Source organism: Marmota monax, unplaced genomic scaffold, assembly GCF_021218885.2.
Source record: "Marmota monax isolate L192 unplaced genomic scaffold, Marmota_monax_Labrador192_F-V1.1 WCK01_AAM20220418_F8-fsc00015, whole genome shotgun sequence".
NCBI classification, from domain to species: Eukaryota; Metazoa; Chordata; class Mammalia; order Rodentia; family Sciuridae; genus Marmota; species Marmota monax.
In genome coordinates this window covers 7,396,535-7,418,426 of record NW_026692194.1, presented here as the reverse complement: position 1 = coordinate 7,418,426, position 21,892 = coordinate 7,396,535, and the positions used below count along the sequence as shown (strand labels likewise).

At 36.5% G+C, this 21,892-nt stretch overlaps 1 protein-coding gene across 2 annotated transcripts in view; it reads left to right on the top strand.

The window, feature by feature from the left end:
• The first annotated feature begins 10,187 nt into the window (after positions 1 to 10,187).
• Rel (REL proto-oncogene, NF-kB subunit) overlaps positions 10,188 to 21,892 on the top strand; it is a 31,348-nt gene continuing 19,643 nt past the window's right edge. Inside the window, exons 1-2 of one of the 2 annotated variants that reach the window (XM_046423472.2) lie at positions 10,188 to 10,562; positions 19,048 to 19,190. In XM_046423472.2, coding sequence (XP_046279428.1) covers positions 10,553 to 10,562; positions 19,048 to 19,190 — 153 coding nt within the window. In that variant the 5' untranslated portion in view covers positions 10,188 to 10,552. The remainder of the gene's footprint in view (positions 10,563 to 19,047; positions 19,191 to 21,892) is intronic. The other variant, XM_046423463.2, reaches the window with a different exon arrangement.

Below are 21,892 nucleotides of genomic sequence, written 5' to 3'. Positions count from 1 at the left end.
ATATTTTTTAAAATCAGAGAGGTGAATTTGGTGGACAGAGTTGGAAAAATGACTAAGTGGGTGATAAGGTAAGTGTGGCAAAATATTAATGGTAGAATATAGTTGGTAGATACACAGATATTCCCAGCAAAATTCTTTCAATTTGGTTGAATGTTTGAAAATGTTTATAATAAAACAGAAAAAGAAAACACTACTAATATTTTTTAGTGCTTTTCATGTATTGGGCACTTTGCATTTGTGGTCTCATTCTTGTGATCACAATCTTGTGAAGTAAGTATTATTATTATTACTCCAAGTTTATACCTGGAGAGGGCAGGTGACTTTCCTACAGTAATTGTCCCACAGGTAATAATCTCAGCTGAGCTGAGATTGAAAGCCCGCTCTGTGTATTTGTAAAGCCCTTAGTTATGGGCCACAGGGATAATTCAACAGACTTTTTTTTCTACAACCTCCATTGAATATTATTCAAGACTCTCTTACTGTGCCTGACTATTTATTCAGAAACAACTTGCACAACAGGCTCAGTGGATAAACTACTTATTCTGTGTGCACGCACGTGTGCATACACACACAAAAGAGCCTCTGATCAGACATCAAAGGTGTGCTTGGTTCTCAACCCATAGTGAAAGATAGATGTCATCTGGTCGGGATGTCATGAAGGGTACCATTTCCTCTCTACTCTGCTGTCCATTTGGACTCGATAGGCTATGATTAACCTGGGGCTCCCTGTCACCTCAAGTACTTTCCCTAAACTCACTATTCACTATATTTTCTTTTCTTTTTCTTTCTTTTTTTTTTAGAGAGAGAGAGAGAGAGAGAGAGAGAGAGAGAGAGAGAGAATTTTTTTAATATTTATTTACTTTTTTTAAATTATCGGTGGACACAACGTCTTTGTTTGTATGTGGTGCTGAGGATCGAACCCGGGCCGCACGCATGCCAGGCAAGCGCGCTACCGCTTGAGCCACATCCCCAGCCCAATTCACTATATTTTCTGACCCTTGTCTTTTACTCTTCATTATCCCAATTTCCACTTATGTTTAAAATTTTTCTTCTGTGTTGTGTAGTTATTAGAGTGGCAAAAATTTACTCAATAGTATCATTACAATTCTCAACTACTAATAGAATTTTTTTGCCCTTGTCCAAAAGTGACAGCAATAAAATGTACTGCAATACTGCTGCTATAATTTTTATGGGCTTAAAACATAAATATACTAAACAAATAGCTCTAAATATAAAACTTCTTAAGAGTAAATTGGTCTCTGTTGAGATTATTTAGTATGGTAAGTTGAGAGTCATGGCTATAGTCTAGAGCAAAGCTTGTCAAGGTGAATTCTGAAGGATAGAACTCCTAGAGTAGTCAAAGAAAAAAATGTAGTGTTTTAGTCAACTTTTGTTTCGCTGTGACCAAAATAGCTGACAACAACAACTTAGAGGAGGAAAAGTTTATGTGGGGCTCACAGTTTCAGAGGTCTCAGTCCATCGACTGCTGACTCCATTGCTCTGGACCCAAGGTGAGGCAGCACATCATGGGGGAACTGCATGCCAGAAGGAATTTGCTCAGCTGGTAGCAGCATAGAAGCAGAGAGAGAGGAGGGTGGGACAGAGGCCCCAGGGAAGATACACCCTTCTATGGCATGCCCCAGTGACCCACCTCCTACAGCCATGCCCATCTGTCTACAGTTACCACTCAGTCTATTCAAACTAGGATGGAATGATTAGGTTACAGTTCTCATAATCTAATCATTTTACTTTTGATTATTCCTGCATTAACAGGAGGTTTGGGGGAACACCTCATATCCATTCTGTAAATGTAGATTCTAAGCCAGCCCCCTACATCTGATTCAGAATTCCTGAAAGAGAGGCCAAGAAATCTGCATTCCCAAATTATCACCCAAACTTAAGAACAACTGTTTCAAAACCGGATTATTTTGGAAATCTGTGACCACATTGGCTGGCACAATAATATGGGGGCACCACTAGCATTTACAGCTGGGGTGGTGAGGGATACTAGATGTCCTGCAAGGGATAATTCAGCAGAGTCAAAAACTGCCCCATTCTCACGATTTTCCCGTTTCACTATTTCCTTTCATCTAGGTAGAAAGCCTTTTATAATAATACAAGCCTGGAATAACACAACTTTCTTTTATACATAAACATAATATATTTTTGTGTATGGGTTTAATATAGACTGAATTTACCAGGAATGCAAATACTGTATTAAGTAAGGGAAGAAAATTTTTAAAAAAAAAAAAAATTTAAGAAAGAAAAAATCACAACTGATAGGTCACCAATACAACACAATAGTATCAGCCTGCAAATACATTACAGTTATTCTATATGTGGATGTAAACATCTGACAACTTCATTATGTCTTTTAATGTAGTCATGCCCAAGTATTTACATATTGAAGGCAATGTTGTCTTTTATAAATTGTTTTCTTTTTATTTCTTCTTCCTCTTCTTTTTTTTTGTTTGTACCAGGAATTAAACCCAGGGGCATTCAATCACTGAGCCACATCTCTAGCCCTTTTTATTTTTTGAGACAGGGTCTCACTAAATTGCATAGGGCCACACTAAGTTGCTGAGGCTGGCTTTGAACTCCTTGATCTTCCTGCTTCAGCCTCCCAAGCTGCTAGGATTACAGGCATGCACTACCACGCCCAGCTTTATTTCTTCTTGATATTGCTATTAGAATATTATTTGTATTTATTAGAATATATACATGTGTGTCTATATATATATATATAGAGAGAGAGAGAGAGACACACACACACACACACATATGTAAGTTAGGTTACATTTGTGAATTTCACTTTAGGCTAGTAAATAATGTTATACACATGTTACAAAACAGGGGGTACAGAAATAATAAGGTAGAGAAAGACTGCTTTCAAAATTATTATTATTATTACTTTTTACTTGTAGATAGACACAATACCTTTATTTATTTATTTTTATGTGGTGCTGAGAATTTAACCCAGTGCCTCACAGGTATTAGGCAAGAGCTCTATCACTGAGCTACAATCCCAGTCCCAAACTACTGCTTTTGATACTGAGGAAAATTTAAACAAATAAATTTCTTATCTTTTCTTTTTTTTTTTTTAGTAATGCAGCAATAAAGAAGTCACAATCATTCATAAAACTAAAAACCTGGACTAGCAAATTGATGCTTCCTGGGTCTATATTCCCAGAAAAATATGAGAAATTGAGAGTAAGAGATAAAAAGTAAAATTGCCCCAAGAGACTTTTGTTATTGAAAGAAGACATGCCTGTCATTAAACGGAATAGATGTTACAACAAAGTTTCAGAATAAAATTAAACATGATAATCCCCCCAAAGCTCAGAAGAGCCATCCAAATGCAAGGTATACAGTATACCAGACACTAAAGATCAGACATGGTGGGACATTAATAAACTAACCAGCCCTAAAGAACAAAGGTATTGATCTCGTGTCAGGTTAAATCTTTCAACCAATATTGAGCATCCCAGCCACTGGGAACAAGAGTTCCCCTGCTTTCAAGGACTTAAGTGGTTTAATTTAGTAGGTGAGTGAAGCACACGACCAGCTACCACAATGCAGTGTGTTAAGCAGGATAATAGACAATTTGCTGACTATTATGTTGCACAGAGAAGGAGCAGTCTACCTAGTCAGGGCAATCTATTAAGGCTTCCTGTAAATTGAGTAATAATGAACCTAGGGAAGAGGTGTGCTTTTAGGAGATAGAAAAAATGTAGGTAGGGAGCTGCACCTCAAAGTGAGTGGCCCTAGTCTTAAAGATCTTTCCAAACTTTTAAAAAATTATCTTAAAGTTCACAAGTCTTTGTACACTAGTAGAGCTCAATTAAGTCTTAAATATATGTAAACCATGTCAAAAACAAAGCCAGACACTAGTTAAAATAGTAACGACAGACTACTCAGTAACAACTATAGGAAAGAAAGCCCAGTGAAAGCTGAGCTCAACTTTGATTTATGCAGAGGTGACAAGGCATTTTAAATGGAGACTGAGGGAGTAGGGAGGGGGAACAGCAGTCAGGAGAGTAGAAATTTACAAATGTGGTTAGAGGAGTTGGTCAATGTGACTGGGCCAACTGGGTTTGTAGGGTCCTCCCCTCCTATATAGAGGGGTGGGAGGACGACTGGGTCCTGTCTTTAGATGTTGGCAGGAACAAACTACTTCCTTCTGGTAGCCTTGGGCTTTCCTGGGAAGGGACTTAAGAGGCCCTAAGTCATGGTCCTAGAGATGTGGTATTGAGCTGTGAGAAACTATTCCAGCATTGTTTGTGTCTCTTAGTAGGATGGGTGCAGTGAAATCATTTGTGCTCAGAGTCTGCAGTTGTTATAGGACAAGGCTGAGGCATGGCTGAGAAGAGACCTTAGAGGAGCCTGATCAAAGATAATAGTCTTTGTAACTCATCACCTATATCAAGATATATAAAGAACATTTCCAGCAACTCAAGAGGCTGGTCTATTGAACAACAGGTACTCAATATTCTGATCTATCTTACAGAATAAGTTATATCTGGTTTTGAATTGATATAAGTGAACTCATGCAGTATGTACTCTTTTTGTATAGTTTTTTCACTTTACCTGTACAAAGACAGGTGTGGCAATAATATATTATTATTGGGAGAAATCCATTGTAGGAATTTAGCCATTCTATTGTTGATGAATATTTAGATGTTTCCAATTTAGGGACAATATGAATAAAGATGTCTTAAGTAGTCTTGTTCATATTTTGGCAGATATAAGCAATTATTTATATTAAACAAATACCCCAAAGTAGTATGCTGGGTCATAGGTGTGTATTTCAGTTTTAGTAAGTTGTGCCAATTTTCCCAGATTGTTGGTCCAAATTATACAGCCACAAACAAATTTAAGAATTCCATTTTTTATACATCCTTACCAACACTCTATATTGTCCTTTTGAGTTTAGCCAACTCCTGATGGAATAGTAGCAATATCTCATTGTGGTTTTTATATACATTTCCCTGATAACTAGTAATGCTGAATGCTTTTTAAAATGCTTATTATTTGGCTAGTCCCCCTTGAAAAGTACCAGTTTGTCTTTTGCCTGTTTTAAAAAACTGGATTGTCCACATTTTTCTTACTGATCTATAGACATTCTTTATATATTCTGGATATGAGTGTACCAGTTGGGTCCTCCAGGAAGCAGATAACAGTATGAAGTTAACAGTGTACAAACTTTATTGGGGTAACACCTATGAAAGATAAAAGGTAAAGAAAGAAAGAATAGGCAGGGAAACTGTTAAGATGCAGGTCTGATACCCATGACAAGAAAGTTGGGAGAAAAGGAGAATTGAGTAGAAAGAGCATCAGACTGGAGTGTATCTCTGAGACAGTCTTAGCCAGTCCAGTGGGGTCTGACACAAACCTCGCACATAGAGAAGTCCTGTGCGGGCTGGAGATAGTGAGTCCTTGTGTCCCAGATGTGCTATAAGGAATTGTGTGGCTTTGCCTTGAAAGCTGAGGCAGGTCCTCTCTAGAAGACATCTGAGCAGAGTACCACATGGATGCTACAGAGTTCTTTATCAGATATATGTATTGTATTTTTCTCCCACTATGTGACTTGCCTTTTCATTATCTTAGGGGCATTTTTACCTAATTAAGTACAATTTTTCTTTCTTTTTTTTTTTTTTTTGCATAATGTTCAAGAACTCTTTGCCTATCCCAAGGTATGTTTTCTTCTATAAGTTTTATTAGTTTACTTTCACATTTAGGTTTATATGGTGTGAAGTTGGGGTCAGATTTCATTATTTTCCATATAGATATCAAATTTTTTCCAGAAATAGTTCTTTAAAATAGACATCTTCTTCCCCCGCCCCCTTATTGCAGTGGAGACTGTTGTAAACAAGTGACTATATGTGTGTGGGCCTATTTCTGCAATCTCTAACTCAGCCCATCATTCCATTTGTATAACTTTGTACCAATACCACACAATCTCAATTTCTGTAGTTTTATAACATATTTGGATGTCTGGTAGTATAGATTCTTGGCTTTATTCTTCAATATTTCCAGGGCTATTTGAGAACATTTGCATTTTTATATATACTTAATAATCACTCCCTTATATTTCACCAATAATACACTGTGATTTCAATTGGAATTCATTAGATCAACAGATCAGTTTGGAAAAACCTGACAATTTAATAATATTAAATCTTTTGATACACAAGCATGGCATGTCTCTGGGAAGGAGCATTCTAGGAAAAGGCAGAGAGACAAAAAAAAGACCTGCTTTTATAGATACGAGGAGCTCTGAAGCAGTTCAGCAAGGGGTAAAGTGCAAAGTGTGGAGTGCAAGAGGAGGCTGAGGAAAGGTAGTGGCCAGATTTTGGGGAGTAGTTTGTAGTTCATGTGTAAGTGAACTGGGCGCAACTGATGGTTTTAAGGCATAAGAGTGGTATGGCCTGATAAGCATTCATAAAGATGACTCTAGAAGCAATAAGTCTTAATGGTTTTTAAAGGGGACAAACTATAGATAGGCACAATAGTTAGGAGCCCATTCCAGTAATTTAGATGAATTATAATGAAGAGTTAACCAAGGGCAGTGGATGTCAAATGAAGAAGAGGGCTGGGGTGTAGCTCAGAGGTAGAATGGGTACTTATTTGATTGGCAAGATCAACAGGATATGGTGATTGGATGTTGTGGGACAGTGAGAAAGAGAATCAAAGATGGATCTCAAGTTTCTAGCCTGTGTCTGGATATATAGTGGTACAGAGAAATTGAGAGTAATATTAAATGTGGGAGAGAAGTTTTTATGTAGGTTAAGTCTGGGATGCTTAGGATGTCCCACTAGAGGTGGCTAGCAGACAACTAGATATATAAGTCTGAAGTCCTGTGAAAGATCCAAGCTAAATATGACCCTGGGATCATTGATAAAATAATGTGAATAGATGGGCTCATCCAGGAGGCTTAACAGATATTATGAATCTTTCCTGAACACTCTCATACTTAAATTTTATTAGATTATCTTCTTTTTAAGGATAGTATGGCCCATTGATATCCTTTGGCTAAAACCATATCAGAAATACTGTTTACTAGTCAACATTTTTGTGTAGGCCACAAATTTCATATAGGCAATCAGTCTAGTTGGATAAACCTTCTAAATTCTCTACTCTCAGATCTTGTCTTCAGTTTCTCCTCTTCCTCAAACCTTCTATTCCCTCTTCATCATCTACTCTCAGGTGGACTTTACTTCACTAAAAGCATTACAAAATGACAACTGATCACCTCATCTCTACCATCAAATCCACCAGGCTTGCTCCATCTACTCTGCCTTCCTTCTTGTTATTATTGAGATATCCCTATTCCAGTCTATGACCAACCCCACTGCTCTGGAGTCCTACCTTTCTCCCTTCTTCATTTGTATACTTACTCCCTTCTCTCCATTATCAATTTCTCCTTCACCACAGAGTTAGATATGTTAGATATGCCTTACTATCACCCCTCTAAAAATAAAAATTTTACGCAAGAAATTGCTAGTGTTCACTGATATCCATTTTTGTCTTTTTCTTGGTCGCACAGCTAAATCACATTTCTCAAATTATATTTCTCAGCCCCCCTTTGGAGGTCCTGTGAAAAACAGTCTGTGTTCAGAGGAATGTATTCCACCTTTAGGCCTGGTTCATACAAATCTCTTATTAGTGATGTACTCTTTCCCTTTGCAAGGCAGCTTGAAAGATGCTGGGGTCCCTGAGTCACTCCTGGAAGAAAACCATCCAGCTCACACTGGACTGTGAATCTATGTTAACCTGTTGCGATTGAGGTTCTTAGTGACAGCCCTTAGCATAATACAAATCCACATCCTCCTCCAGCTTTTGCCCCATTTCTTGTTTCCTTTAACACTCTTGAAAAAGTTGTTTATACTCATCATTTCCATCCATTTTTTTTTCTCTCAACCTGCTCCAATTCAGCTTTCATCTTCTCCCTTATACTGATGTGGTTCTTATCAAGGTCACTAATGACTTCCATTTTGCCAAATTCAAGGTCATGTTTTATACTCATCTTTTTCAATTTCATCTGAAAGTTCTCTCACCAAAATCTCACTGTATCTGACCCCCTTTTATCTTCTCTTCACGAAAACACTAGTCCAAACCTTTACTTCTCTGTCAGCAGCTTCCTAGCTGCTCTGTCTTTACTCCTGCCTTTAGTGAGCACATACTAACAGTTTAACACATCAGCCAGAATAAACATATTGTACCCATACATCAATTACTCACTTAAAAATTTCCGACAGGGTTCCAATGTGCAACTGAAATAAAATTCAATCCTGTGTACCATGCCCTGTAAGGCCCTTCATGATCTGGCCCCTACTTCCCTTTTCCATTTCATTCAGACTACTGTAGCCCTACTGCCTTCTTCCAGTCCCTCAGAAAGAGTGGTGCTTATTGTTTCCCTCCATTGGCATGTTCTTTGCCTGCATCTTCCTGTGGAGGCCTCTTTCTTACTGCTTGGATCTCAGCTCAAATGTCACCTCTAAAGTGCATCTATCTTCTTGACTTCTTACCCCCACCTCCTTATTTTCTTTATAGTAATAAAGTAACAAAATATTTTAATAATAGTATTTAAAATGGTCTTATTTGCTAATATACTTTATGTCTTTCATGTAGGACACAGCTACAGGAAGGCCATTTTTTTATCATGTTCATCTAATGTATACATCCACAACCTAGAAGGGCATCTGGCAAAGTAGATATTTGTTGAAGAAACACATCAAAGACTATAAGCCCTCAAGGAAAAATAACATGTGCCATTCTTCTCTATATAAACTGCAATGACCAGCTATTAGCTATAGAATAATAAACATTTTTTCCCAGTCTAAACCTTAAAAAAATCTCTAGGAGTTTTAAGCCTTGGCTCTTGGCTCCAAGATGTAACTTCCTATTTTATTTCTCTTGGATAAAGACAATCAACATTATTTTAACGGATTATTATTAAGGTTTGAGGTTTTCTATTTTTTTTTTTTTTGGTCTTTGCCATCTCTTTAGTGGATCAACTATGATGTGCACCACAATATGATTTAATTACCCAATTATAGAACTGTTACCTTTTCTGTACATTGTACATTTTTGTGGAGAGCTATTTGGGGAATGGCAAGGTTTTATTTCTAATGATTTCTTCCAGGGAGTCCTCCGGTTTGGGCCACTCATAAAGCAGGTTAATATTCCCCATTCCTTTCCTCTCCAAATAGTTATTTTTGGCACCACGGGACCAGAGAAAAGGCGTGGAGACTTGGAATCAGATAACTTTGGGTTTAAACTGTTTTCCCTTTAACCAGCGTTCTGAAGTACTTAATTTCTCCAAATCCTTATTAACTCGTTTACAAAATGAAGATATCAACACATACTAGACAAGGCAACAGGTGTTTATTAGCAAATGAAAAAAATAAAGTTATAATGGATCCTTTAATGCACTAAATGCTCGTTTCAGCGTCCCCTTCCTCATGGGTATCTGTCAAATCTCAAGATATAGTGTCCACTCACTGCGTAACGAGGAACTCGCAGTGCAGACCTTTTGAGTTTAAAAGGTTTTAGTACATAAAATACGTAGTTAACCAAGCCCTCAAAATGTAGATATAAAGAAGGAAAATCAGACTGCGGGGGTCCCCTATGCAAATACACGAATTACAAACGAACCTCGCCGACGGCCGCTTCCGCACTTCCCCTCGAGGGCACGCCGGGACGCCCGCGCTCCAACGCGCCCCGGCGCGGGGGTGGAGATTTGCATGTGCGAAATCGGGAAGAGGGGGAACTACCTATCGAAAACCCCGGGCCGTTCTCCACACCCCACCCCCCCCAGCCAGGAGGCCGCCCGGCCCGCCTCCAGGTGCTCCCGGGCGACCGACCCTCTCGACGTCACCTCACCCTCCCACCAGCTCCTGAACTTTAAACCACACTCCGAAGGACAACCCGGAGGAGGGGGATTTCTCGGGAGCCGGCGGCCTTCTCACGCTCAGAGCCGTCACCTCCGAGCTGCCGGAGCTCTTTACCGTCCCCACACTCCCGCAGACCCCGCGCTGCAGCATCTGCACCCGGACCCAATCACGCAGCAATTCTAGGGCGCGCGCGCGGGGGCGGGGAGCGCGCGGGGGCGGGGCCGGGACCGGGGCGGGTCGCGGGCTGCTCAGTGCGGGTGCGCGCGCCAGCCTCGAGAACGCTCCGCCCCCCGCCCCCGGGAAAGGCGATGGGGAGCGCTACGTCAGCCGCGGGAAATTCCCCTCCCTCCGGGCTGCCAGCTTCTTGGCCGGGCTAGCGCTCGGCTCTCGTCCCGCTCCGCCCCCTGCTCCTGTCTCCCGCTCGCTGGACGGGCGACAGTGGTGACCCTGAGCGCGAGAATTCAGGGGGTGGGAAGGTGTGAGCCGCAAGCCAAGGGGAGGGCGGGAAAGAGGAGGAGGCCCGGGGGTGGTCAGGGGGACTGGGGTCCCGACGGCAAAGGTCCCGCGGCCTCCTGACTTGACTGGCGGCTGTCTGGCTGACGGCCTCGGGCCCCGACGTTTGGAGCTGCCGGCCCGACTGCGCGGAGAGCGGAGCCATGGCCTCCGGTGAGTGCGCCCATCGCGGCTGGACGGGGAAGGAGCTCTTCTGCGGGGTGGTGCTGCCCTGGGATTCGGGATCTGTTTTGATGGCACATTCTGGCTTTGAAATCGCCTCACCTGGCAAATTGTCAGAAAAAGTTACCTGCTTGAAGGTTTGCGTGCGAAATCAAAGCCGCGCTGTGTAATCTGATGCTCTTGTAATAGCCGGAACTTTAGAAATTCCCAACAACTTGATTTGGGGATTAGGGAAGTAATTAAATAAGGGAGGACGAAGAGTTCTTGTATTTAAAGGTTGAATTGTATTGAAATGGTGGTTTTGTATTTTTGGACGAGAATGAGGAAGCTTCAGACCTCGGGCGAACTCTCTCCCTGTTTAGATTAATTTCATCAAGTTCCAAGTTCTTGTGCTGACAGTTGTGTAAAATGTGGCGCTGCCGTAAAGTTTCTTAGTGTTATTTTAACAGGTATTAAGTGGAAACGAAGTGGATGACTTTTACTGGGAACTCAAGCGCAGACTTTTCTAACTTACCGAGTAGAGACGTCGAGTTCCAAGTCCCCCTCTTGTTAGCAGCAACGGGGAAAGGATTTTGAAACTATTTGTGCTTTAAAATAATGGCTAGGCATGAAAACAACGGAATCCCCTAATGTAAATATTTCTTTTCGTCTATAAATGGTTGGATTTGTTGCTTTGCAGGGAAACAAGTTAAGAAACAGCTTGCAGGGAAAGGGCGGAAGAGTTGTATAGATAGCCATGATGTAGGGCTGCCTGTAACTCAAAGCGGGTAAGTCAAGTAGTCTAGGTTGGATCATTACCGGGATTTTGGCGGGGTGAGGGTGGGGGTGCTGCAGTTGCACTGCCCCAGCACCGGGTGCAGAGCAAGCAAAAGCCGGAAGCCTAAAATGACACCTTAAGGCTGTAGTAGGAGGCTGAATGAAGAAGGGTCTTGTTTATTCTTGACCCGCATGCTTCCTACTGCCTCCTGTAGTGACCCTCGGTAGAAAGCTGATGTCTGGTAGAGAAGAGGAAGTAGAAAGCAAAAAGAACCTCTTTAAAGGGTTGAGCAGAACAATACCATAGCTACTGCTGTAAGCTGAAAAGGAAATTGGGGTGTTTCACATGACATTTGATTTCAGTTTGTCTGTGGTTTTCGTGTGAGAAGACAAGTGTAGTTTAAAATATTTCAACTTTCCCTTTACTCACTTAAATGACCCCAGACTTTCAGAGAATCTTGAAAATATCAATTCAATAGATGTTTAGATTAAAAGTACAAGGATGACATCAAATGTTTAGTTTATTGGTTATCAGGAAGAGATGTTGTATGAAAGAACTAATGAATGGTGAGCATTTTAAGTAAAAAAAAAGTCCACTGTTGGCTATTTGACCAGACTAATCTTTCATATATGTAATACTTAAAACTTTTCTAAAATAGAAAAAAAAAAACAATCGTTTCTACATAGAGTATTGTAAGACCTACCTGATTTTAAAATGTGATGCAACTTAAACTTGTTTAATGACAGTATATTTTTGTTATGAGGACTGAGTCTCTAAATTGAAAGGGAAGTGTAAAGAAACTGAAAGTTCAAAGATTTGGAAGTTGTAGGGTGGTTATCTTTTTTGGTCTTTTCTAAAAAGTTGCATTAAATGGAACTATTTAAAATACAACAAGTTATTTAAATTGTAATTCAGTTATTTGCAACTACTAGGTAAAAAAAAAAACAAAAAAAATGTTTAAAGAAGTCAGGTTATACTTTTTTTTAATCAGATGTAAAGACCTTAAAGAGAGAAAAAGATTCATTAAATTATAAATTCCCATTCTGATTTGGAACTAATTTAGCTGAAAGAGTGACAGGAAAAAATTTGTTTAATGAGTTTATTATTTACTTTAGATTCTGTTTGTAGTAAGATAGTATTAAAAACCTCAAAAAGTACTTTTATTGATTACCAAGCATTTAAGACTATTTCTTCATTTCTCACCAGATGTTATATGTAAATAGGTATGTGTAGTTGAAGAGATGATCCCTATAATGTAAAAGTAACATAAGAGCATAATCATCATCAAAATTATATAAATTATATAAATGCTATGAGTAGCTGGTATTTTATATAATGATTCTAAATGTTGTAATATAAATTGACAGATTAGTTATTTAGGGTTTCATAACTTGGTCATTGTTTTTCATTGCCTCCCCCCTTTAAACAATACTCTTGATTCTAATTTCTTGACACAATTAATTAGAATAGGCAAAGTGAAAAAAATGTGTTCCCAAACCTATCAAAGCTGCATAGTTAAGTAGACATTACCTTTGTATATTTATAATTCTATTCTATTTAATGTAAGTATTTTATGTCTAAATTGGAAACTTTTCAGTAAAAAAAGCAAAATGTTCTTGTGTGGTATGTGACTATGTTTACTAATAATTAGTACTCTCTTTGGTTAAGTTATCTTAAAATTTAGATAATTTCTTTTTATGCACATTTTTCTGTAGTATGACTCTGCTATGTAACAGAATAGAAAGTACACAAAAAATTGTTTTTGTGAACCACAATACTTAACCACCTCTTTGTAGTATGAATTTCAAGAGAACTATTTTTCTCTTGAGTAAGGAGAAAAAAATGGATGTAAGTATATGGCAACTTACTCTTTAATAATAGAACTGGAAGTTAGGATGGATAGCTAAAGCAAATGACTTTTTTAAGTAAAAGATTGCACACAAACATGAATGTTCTTGAAAAAGAGATAACAGTGGTATAAAAATTGACGTGATATATAATAAACATAAGGAGAATGAGTGAATGAAATGAATCATAAGTAGCAACATCTAGGGGTATGTCCTATTGTTCTTTAATATAACAAGTCACTCAAATTTCTTTTGTTCCAACTCCTTCCCATTTGTGTTCTCTGTACATGATTGCGTTTGTAGGCACATGACCCAAATATTATATAGGATAGATTTACACTAAAAAAATTATTTGTTTACTTGAAATTCATATTTAACTCGCCCTCCTGTATTTTTAAGTCTAGAAATCTTAACAGATGATTTGGCCCTGCCATGTATGTTTTTTTTTTTTAAATTTAAATACCTGTATAATCTGGGACAGATTTTAAACGTTTCTCTACTTTTTCACCCGGTAGGTCAAAAGTTTTTCTCCCACCTCTATAGCAGTGGAATCTCTATTGCCAAAATCTATAATATCCTTTTTACCTTGTGGTGCATACATCAGTTGACTACTCATTTGAAAATTCCATTACCTGGATTCTTAAGGCCAATTCAAAGTCAATCTGTTGTATTGCAGTAAACTTTGATAGATCTTTTGGAGGAAAAAAGAATAGATCCTATTTTCTTTTCTTCCACCACGAGTAGAGGTGATATTTGGAAAAGTATGTATTCTTAGCCCCTTTTGCTCCTTTGGGTCCCAGGCAAAATGTCATCTAGGAGCTCTATGAGAGAGAGAGGCACTCTAGTCAGCTTTCTTAACTGTGGTGTTTTGACACATTGGCATTTCAAATATTTGTGTATTGTACTGCAAGAAGTATGTTAGAATATTTATTTTGTAAATGGTTTATTTTTAAAACAAATTAGAGCAGTTGAAGGCTATCCCTTTGTCTTTTTCTCTTGCTTACATTTTGAATAATCTGTTTTGATCAGGAGAGAAAAAGGAGTTACAACTAGTCAGAATTGCTCTGCCTTATTTATCCAGGAAGCAGACCTGAATTTGGGATTGCTGCTTCAGATATGTGCATCATTGTTTCTACTTCTTCAAGTTTTAGGGCTGTGGTTCTTGAATTAGGAATGTGTTAAACTGGCTTGAAAGGCTCTTTCAGAAACAGCTTTACCCTTGAAGAGTACTTCCTGTTGGGCTCTGAGATGGGGTCAGGGCATGTCCAATGTTTTGGAAAAGCTACTTAGGTGTTTCTGATGTACATCTCCAGTACAAACTTTGTTCTAAAGATTTTATTGACTCTTACACTTGCTTATACAAAGATGAATTATTTTATTAAACTACTTGCTTATACCAAGATGAATTATTTTATTAAACTAGAATATATTTATTTTAGATTGCAGGTATTTTTTTTAAAATGTGCTGAATCAGTTATTGTAATTTTACCCCTAGCTGCTTTTTATGTTTGTTGTTTCTTAAGTTTGGTATCCTGGAATCTGAGCTGTCACTGTAGCTAATGTCATTCATAATTTTTTTTCTCATTACTTTATTTAATTTTAAATTTTATAGTTTTATCACCCGTAAAATGGGATAAGTTCTTTCTTTATGAAGATTAAAGTTAGGATCAAATATATACAAAGTGCTTTAAAATTATATTAAATGTAATTAATATTTTTCACTGTATACTTAATACTGATTCCTAATGCTAGCAATAAGATTTTAATGAATATGGAACTGGTTATGTAGCTTGGTGGTAGAGCTCTTGCCTTGCATGTGCAAGGCCCTAGATTCAATCCCCAACACCACTGGGGGAAAAAAAAAAAGATTTTAGTGAATGTGTGTATTTCTGACAATTGGTAATCTATTTTTATCTTTTACTTCAATGTAATTTCTTTTTTTAATCAAAAACTAATACTTTATTGTGTGATTTTTATATAGCACTCTTTTTTTCCTTAGTGCAAATAAATCATAAATATACATTGCAAAAATTTGGGCTATATTTCAGATGTTCTGGTCTGCATTAGCATTTTACAATACTGTTCAAAACATAGGGACAATCCTAGTTTTACGCAGTATTGGTTAAAGAAAAATACAGTAATCAAATTGTTTAGAACTCATTTTGAAGACATTTCAGTGCTTTTCAAAACTGTAGTGACATTCAGTAATCTTAGTTAAGACTACTCATTTTTCCCTACAATTCCCTGATTTATATTTTACCTTCTTCTACTCCATATGTGACTACATTTCAGCACTTTTTATCTGTGGGAAGAGTGGCATTTGCAAAACCGTCCTGAGGAAGGAAATAACTGTTGCATTGTACTGATATATAATATAAATTATTTATAGCTAGGAAGTTTTAAAAATCACAGCCACAGATAAATAAATCAGCATATGAATGGGTGTGAGGAAGTAGGAAGGTATGGCAATTCTAGTACCTACAAAGCACTGCTTTTTTCATCATAGCAGAATATAATGAAGAAGATCTATTAATCATTAATGTAGTCCTTTCATGTTTGAGTAACTTGCACAAACAAAATATCTTCAGATTTTAAATCATTCACCCAATAGATATTTACTTAATATTTGTATATAAGGCACTTATGAATAATGTAATTTCTGCCTTCAAGTATCTAAAAGAAATAAAGCAGGTAGCTTTATTTCAAGAACAAATAAAATGAATCCTCCCTGAATTAAAGTTATTTGGAATAATTATTATAAACAAAAGTACTATTTTTATTTACAGGAAGAGGAAATTATTTTCAGCTGGGGAGGTATAGAATATTACAAAAAATTTGGTTACTTGGTTGTTAGTGAAACTTTTTACCAATTAAGAACTTCCGTAATAGAAAAAGTAAACTTCAAGAACTTTTCAGTACACAATATTATATGATAACTAATATTTATGTCATTTTCAGCATTTAAAAAAACTTTTAAAAAGTATTCTATTTAATCTTTTCAACAATTGCTTTTCTGTTCTTTTGTCTATAGACTTACTTCATTAACACACTAGATAGTTTTTTAAAATGTCAATAAATCACTGCTCACTTTGCTCACAATGAGCCTAGAATTTTTATTTATACTCCTCCTCCTCCAAAGAAGCTAACAGTTTACTATCAATGATGTAATTCTGTATCAGTTTCCCACCAAGACACCTTAAAGTAGTGTGCAGGGATTTATTTGACCTTTTGTTCAACCACATAAATTATTTAAGATGTCACTGAAAAATACTGTTGATTTTAACTATTGAGAGGGAAATGTACTTCTTTTAGATATACCTACAAGAATGTATAAAGATAGGAAATATTCAAAATTGTAATGTGATTTTGAAATATACAACGACATAAATTGTGGAAATATTCAAAATTGTAATGTGATTTTGAAATATACAACGACATAAATTGTGAAATACTCATTTGTATGCTTGCCTTGTGGTTTTTCAGTAAAATTGAAAAAAAGAGTTATGAACTTGATTGAGTTAGTTTTTCCTGGCCCTTTGTGTTTTGAATAAACAAATAGGTAGTAGCTTCAATACAAGAAGTCTGATTTAAGCTGAATAAAATTGAAGATAACAGTAGCAATTTATTCAGTGACCCAAAGTAGAAATGTGGTGTCATCAATACTTCTTTTAATTTTTCTTTTGATGCCTAATGCCTAGGCACCCCAAATACTGGCAGTTTTATCTTTTAAATGAACCTGGATTCCTATTATCACTGCCTTATTTTAGACACATGCTCATCATTGCCCACCTGACAGTAGTCTCCACTTATCCACAGTTTTGGTGTTGATAATTCAGTTACTTGTGGTCAGCCATAGTCCAAAAATAATAAGTGAAAATTTCCAGAAATAAGTAATAAGTTTTCAATAACTATTGTTAGAATATATCGTTCTATTTTTTTATTGTTGTTAATCTCTTATTGTGCCTAATTTATAAATTAAACTTTAGCATATATAGGTATGTATGTATAGGACAAACATGGTATATATAAAGTTCAGCACTGTCTGTAAAGTTTCAGGAACCCACTGGGGGGTCTTGGAACATATCCCCCATGGATAAGGGGGGAACTGTTGTATTTTAATGGACTCTAAATTGATCACCTTGCTTTTTACTTTCAATATGTCCAGTACCACCAGAGTTCTTATTCTCGAATGCTATTCTGATCTTATGATTTCCCTGCATAAAAATAATGATTCCTCATAACACATAAAATGAAATCTGTATTACTTTGTGTGCTCTGAGTTTTGGTTCTCTAAGAGTAGAAACATACTCTACTTCCATTGGTGATACCTAAATAAACTCTTCTATGGACACACTCTTCTTCCTTCTCCCTAGAATGCTTACCTTTTTTCTTTCCTCCTCTTTTCACCATGTCATATGTATAACAGTAAGAATTTTAACACATGTGATGTCTGATCCTCACACCAACACTATGAGGTAGTGCTGTTATGATTATCATTCCCATTTTACAGAGGAGACTAAGAGATTTTAATAACATTTCCAGGGACTTACTGTTAAAAAATGGCTAGGTGGGATTCAAAAGGCCTCTTCTTATACTTACCTAATAAGACCCACTGTTTTATCTTTTCTGAAATTGCTTGCATTCTAACAGGATAACCTCAGTGAAATGGATTTATAATTGTGGGAATTTAGAAATCACTAAATGGATTGGGGGAGAGTCTTTTTTTTTTTTTTTTTCTTTTTTGAATGGAAGATGTCTTCATACCCCTGAAATGAAAACACATTGTTAATTACCCCTTTTAAGCACAATTGAGTATCTTTATTGAACTTTTATTTCCATGATTTGGATAATAAGAAAGGGTAAAGATACATATGTTTTAAACAGCCTTATTAATGTATAATTAATGTATAACAAATTACACATTCTTAAAGTACACAATTTGGTAAGTTTTGACCTATGTGTACAACCTAAATCATCACCACAATCAAAATATTTAACATGTCCATCATCCCCTAAACTTTATCCCATTTTAGGCAACTAGTGATCTGCTTTCTTTCATTATAGTTTACTTAGTCTAGAGTTAGCTCTAAATGGACTTATACCATATGTGCTCTTTTGGTCTGGCTTTGTTCACTCAGCATAATTATTTTAAGAGTCATTCATTAAGTATGTGTATCAGTAGCTTATCCTACAGGTGCAATTTTGAATAATATTGCTATATAAAACAAATAGTTGCGGTTTCTTTTCCTCCATAGTGTCTTATATTGTAGAAAAAGTTTAGATGGGACTGCTTGAAAATTCTTTTGAGCCTGAAGTCTCTTCTGGGGCTTGTTTTAGTATACAATGTACAACATTGTATAACATTCCAAACTTATGCTTTTGCAAGAGTTTAAATTATTTTCATTTTTAGGGAATGATCTTTTCACCTACTTCCAAGAATCCAGTGTTAAGCCAAACAGTTAAATATGTTTACTCTCTTGGGAAGTATAATGTACTGCTGAATACTATCTTCTTCATCATTCTGGGGCATCTTGGGGAAAACCCTTCTGCTTGATCTCATGTGGAAAGTGAATATTTATGAAGTGGTTATTTTAGAACTTGATATTGGCATTAGCTGTGGATATTAAGCAATAAAGCATTAATTAATCAGTTGATTTGTATGACTTGTGTTAATACTATGAGCTCAATTTGAATGGGAACAAAAGATGTGTCTTCCAATCAATCTTGGATAATTACATTACAACCTTGTTAATGTTGGGAGGGAGAATCTTTGTTTTAGTCTGTTGTTTAAAAAAAAAAAAACCCAAATTGTTAGAAATCTATTATGATCCTATTGTAATCTCACTGAACCCTTCCCTTTTAAAATTTTCAGGTGGGTATAACCCATATATAAAGATAATTGAACAACCCAGGCAGAGGGGAATGCGTTTTAGGTACAAATGTGAAGGGCGATCAGCTGGCAGCATTCCAGGAGAGCACAGCACTGAGAACAATCGAACATTCCCATCTATCCAGGTAATAGATCCTTCTGTGTCTTTCTCACTTTTGGTTGATTGATATTTTAGCTATTGCAGTTATATTAAAGGCTCATTTTCTTTAATTACCTCCATAGTCTTTTTCCTTTATTCCCTTTTTTCTTTTAAATTAATCTGTATTAGATGGTAGAGACATTTCTTAATTATAATACAGTCTTCCCTGATGTAGATAATTACAATTATTTGTATATTAATCTATGTAGAGAGAATCACAGTGCTAAGTGTACATTGGCAGCTTTTGGATTATGATCCCTTTCATGGAACACAAAGCATTTAATGAGGAAAAAGTATTATGTTCATGTAGAGGTGAGGAAAATTACTGTGTAGATGAAACATGATTTTGAGAACTGAATCAGAATTCTTCCTGTAATGTCTTAGTCTAGGGCTTATCAAAAAGGAGAAGAACATTTTTTTTCCTTTTTCCTGATCTTTATTGCCTGCATCTGATACTCTGCATCATTGGCATCATTTAAAATAGTATAATTTTTAAAATATGGCTTTTTTCATATTAGCATAAGTTTCAAAAGTAGTTTTTAATTGACAATGACTTTGATAAATATACCAGTTTATTTTTATTTTTATTTTTTAGTTGCAGATGTACAAATTTATTTATTTATTTAATTTTTTAAAAGATTTTTACCATTCACTATTTAATACTGTCCAAAGTATTAAAAGCAAAATCATTCTTTAAAAAATAGAAAATCAATAATAATGAATTTGACACAGAGAAGAAAATAATTCTGAAAACTCAGCCCAGTTTCTTATCAGAATACAAATTCCTAAATTCCAATTCCAGCAAGTATCATAAAATAGCTTAAAAATTCTAATGTGGGAAACAATCACCTCTTTGCCATAAAATACAGCTGCAGAAATGATTCTACAGTTCTTCTCATTTAAGACATAATGGGTGGGAAAGAATAAGAGACATGGAACATGGAACAGAGTTCAGCTTTTGCAGCTCATAAAGGACAATTTTGATTCAACCTCCCACAGCTTCGTTTGCAATGCTTTCAAGACATCTTCCATCTGTTTTAGAGACTTTTCTATTTCAACTCGGCTTTATTTTTATGTGGTGTCGAGGATCGAACTCAGTGCCTCACATGTGCTAGGCAAGCGATCTACCACTGAGCCACAACCCCAGCCCCTGTACCAGTTTATTTTTGTAAATTATATTTCACTTACCTTTTAATTTTTTATCCTTTAAATGCCAATTTAAAAGCTTAATAGCAAGCTGGGCATAGTAGCACATGCTGTAGTCTCAGCTACTTGGGATACTGAGACAGGAGGATCACTTGAATCCTGAAGTTCAAGACCAGTCTGAGCAAATTAGCAGGATCTCATCTCAAAAAACAAAACAACAAAAACCTAATAGCAAATTGAATTTTGAAAAGTGGTATTTAATTTTTTTATCAACAGATCTTTATTCACTATTTTGGGGGAGGGGAGTACCAAGGATTGAATTCAGGGGCACTCAACCACTGAGCCACATCCCCAGCCCTATTTTGTATTCTATTTAGAGACAAGGTTTCACTGCGTAGCTTAGCACCTAGCTTTTGCTGAGTCTGGCTTTGAATTCGCAATTCTTCTGCCTCAGCCTCCTGAGCTGCTAGGATATCAGGCATACACCACTGTGCCCAGCTTAATTCACTATTTTATAACTGCTCTACTTACAGAGTTTATTCTGTTGAATTTAAAGAGAATTGTTAAATTATAGAATAAGGTAATGCCAACATTTTGTATTGAATTCCAAATTCCTATTTTCATTTATTTAACTAATACATAAAAACATAAAAATTATATATATGAATGGCATACCATGTAATGTTTGATATATGTATGCACTATATAAACTTTAAATAATGTTAAACATACTTATCTCCTCAAACATTTACCATGTCTATATGGTGAAATATTCAAACTCCTTTCTTCTAGCTTTTTTTTTTCTTGGTATGTGCTGATGATTGAACTCAGGGCCTTGTGCATGCAAGGCAAGCACTCTACTAACTGCTGAGCTGTATCCCTAGCCCTTTTCTAGCTTTTAAAATATACAGTACGTTATTGTTATATCTAATCACTATACTGTGCAATATTATACCAGAGCTTCTTGCTCCCATCTAACTGTAGCAACTTTCTAATTTTAAGTCACATTTTTGGTACAGTATGGATTTGGTTTATCCAAATCCTTTTATTTAAATGTTAAAGGTAAAACATAATAAGTAAATTTTAAAAATTCTATTTTCCAATCCTTTGAGTTAATTTTTTCTTCTCCATAATTCTATTTATTCATTATGTCTCTAAAATATTTCTATGATCTGTATCCTTACCATTCCAGAAGGTCCTAAACGCTTTCCAGCTTGAGTTCTATCTACTGTAAGCCTGTCCTAGAGTCTTGAGTGGTTACCTCTCTTCCACCCAGAAAGGCAACATATACTTCATGGTTACTGTTTAAATTATGTTTAAATTCAGATTTATGGATTTTAGTGCCCTCTACCTGGTACGCCACTCAGTCTACTTAACTACCTTACTCCCTTAGGGTATGCTGTTTTTTTTATCCCCTGCTCATTCGTGCAAATTTGCTAGCTTTGAAAGTAAACATTAGTTTCTCTCCATCTCATAGTGTCCTCCTGCCTCTCCCATGCTTACTCTCCTTTGTACTGGGAATGTTCCAGATTTGAGTGAAAT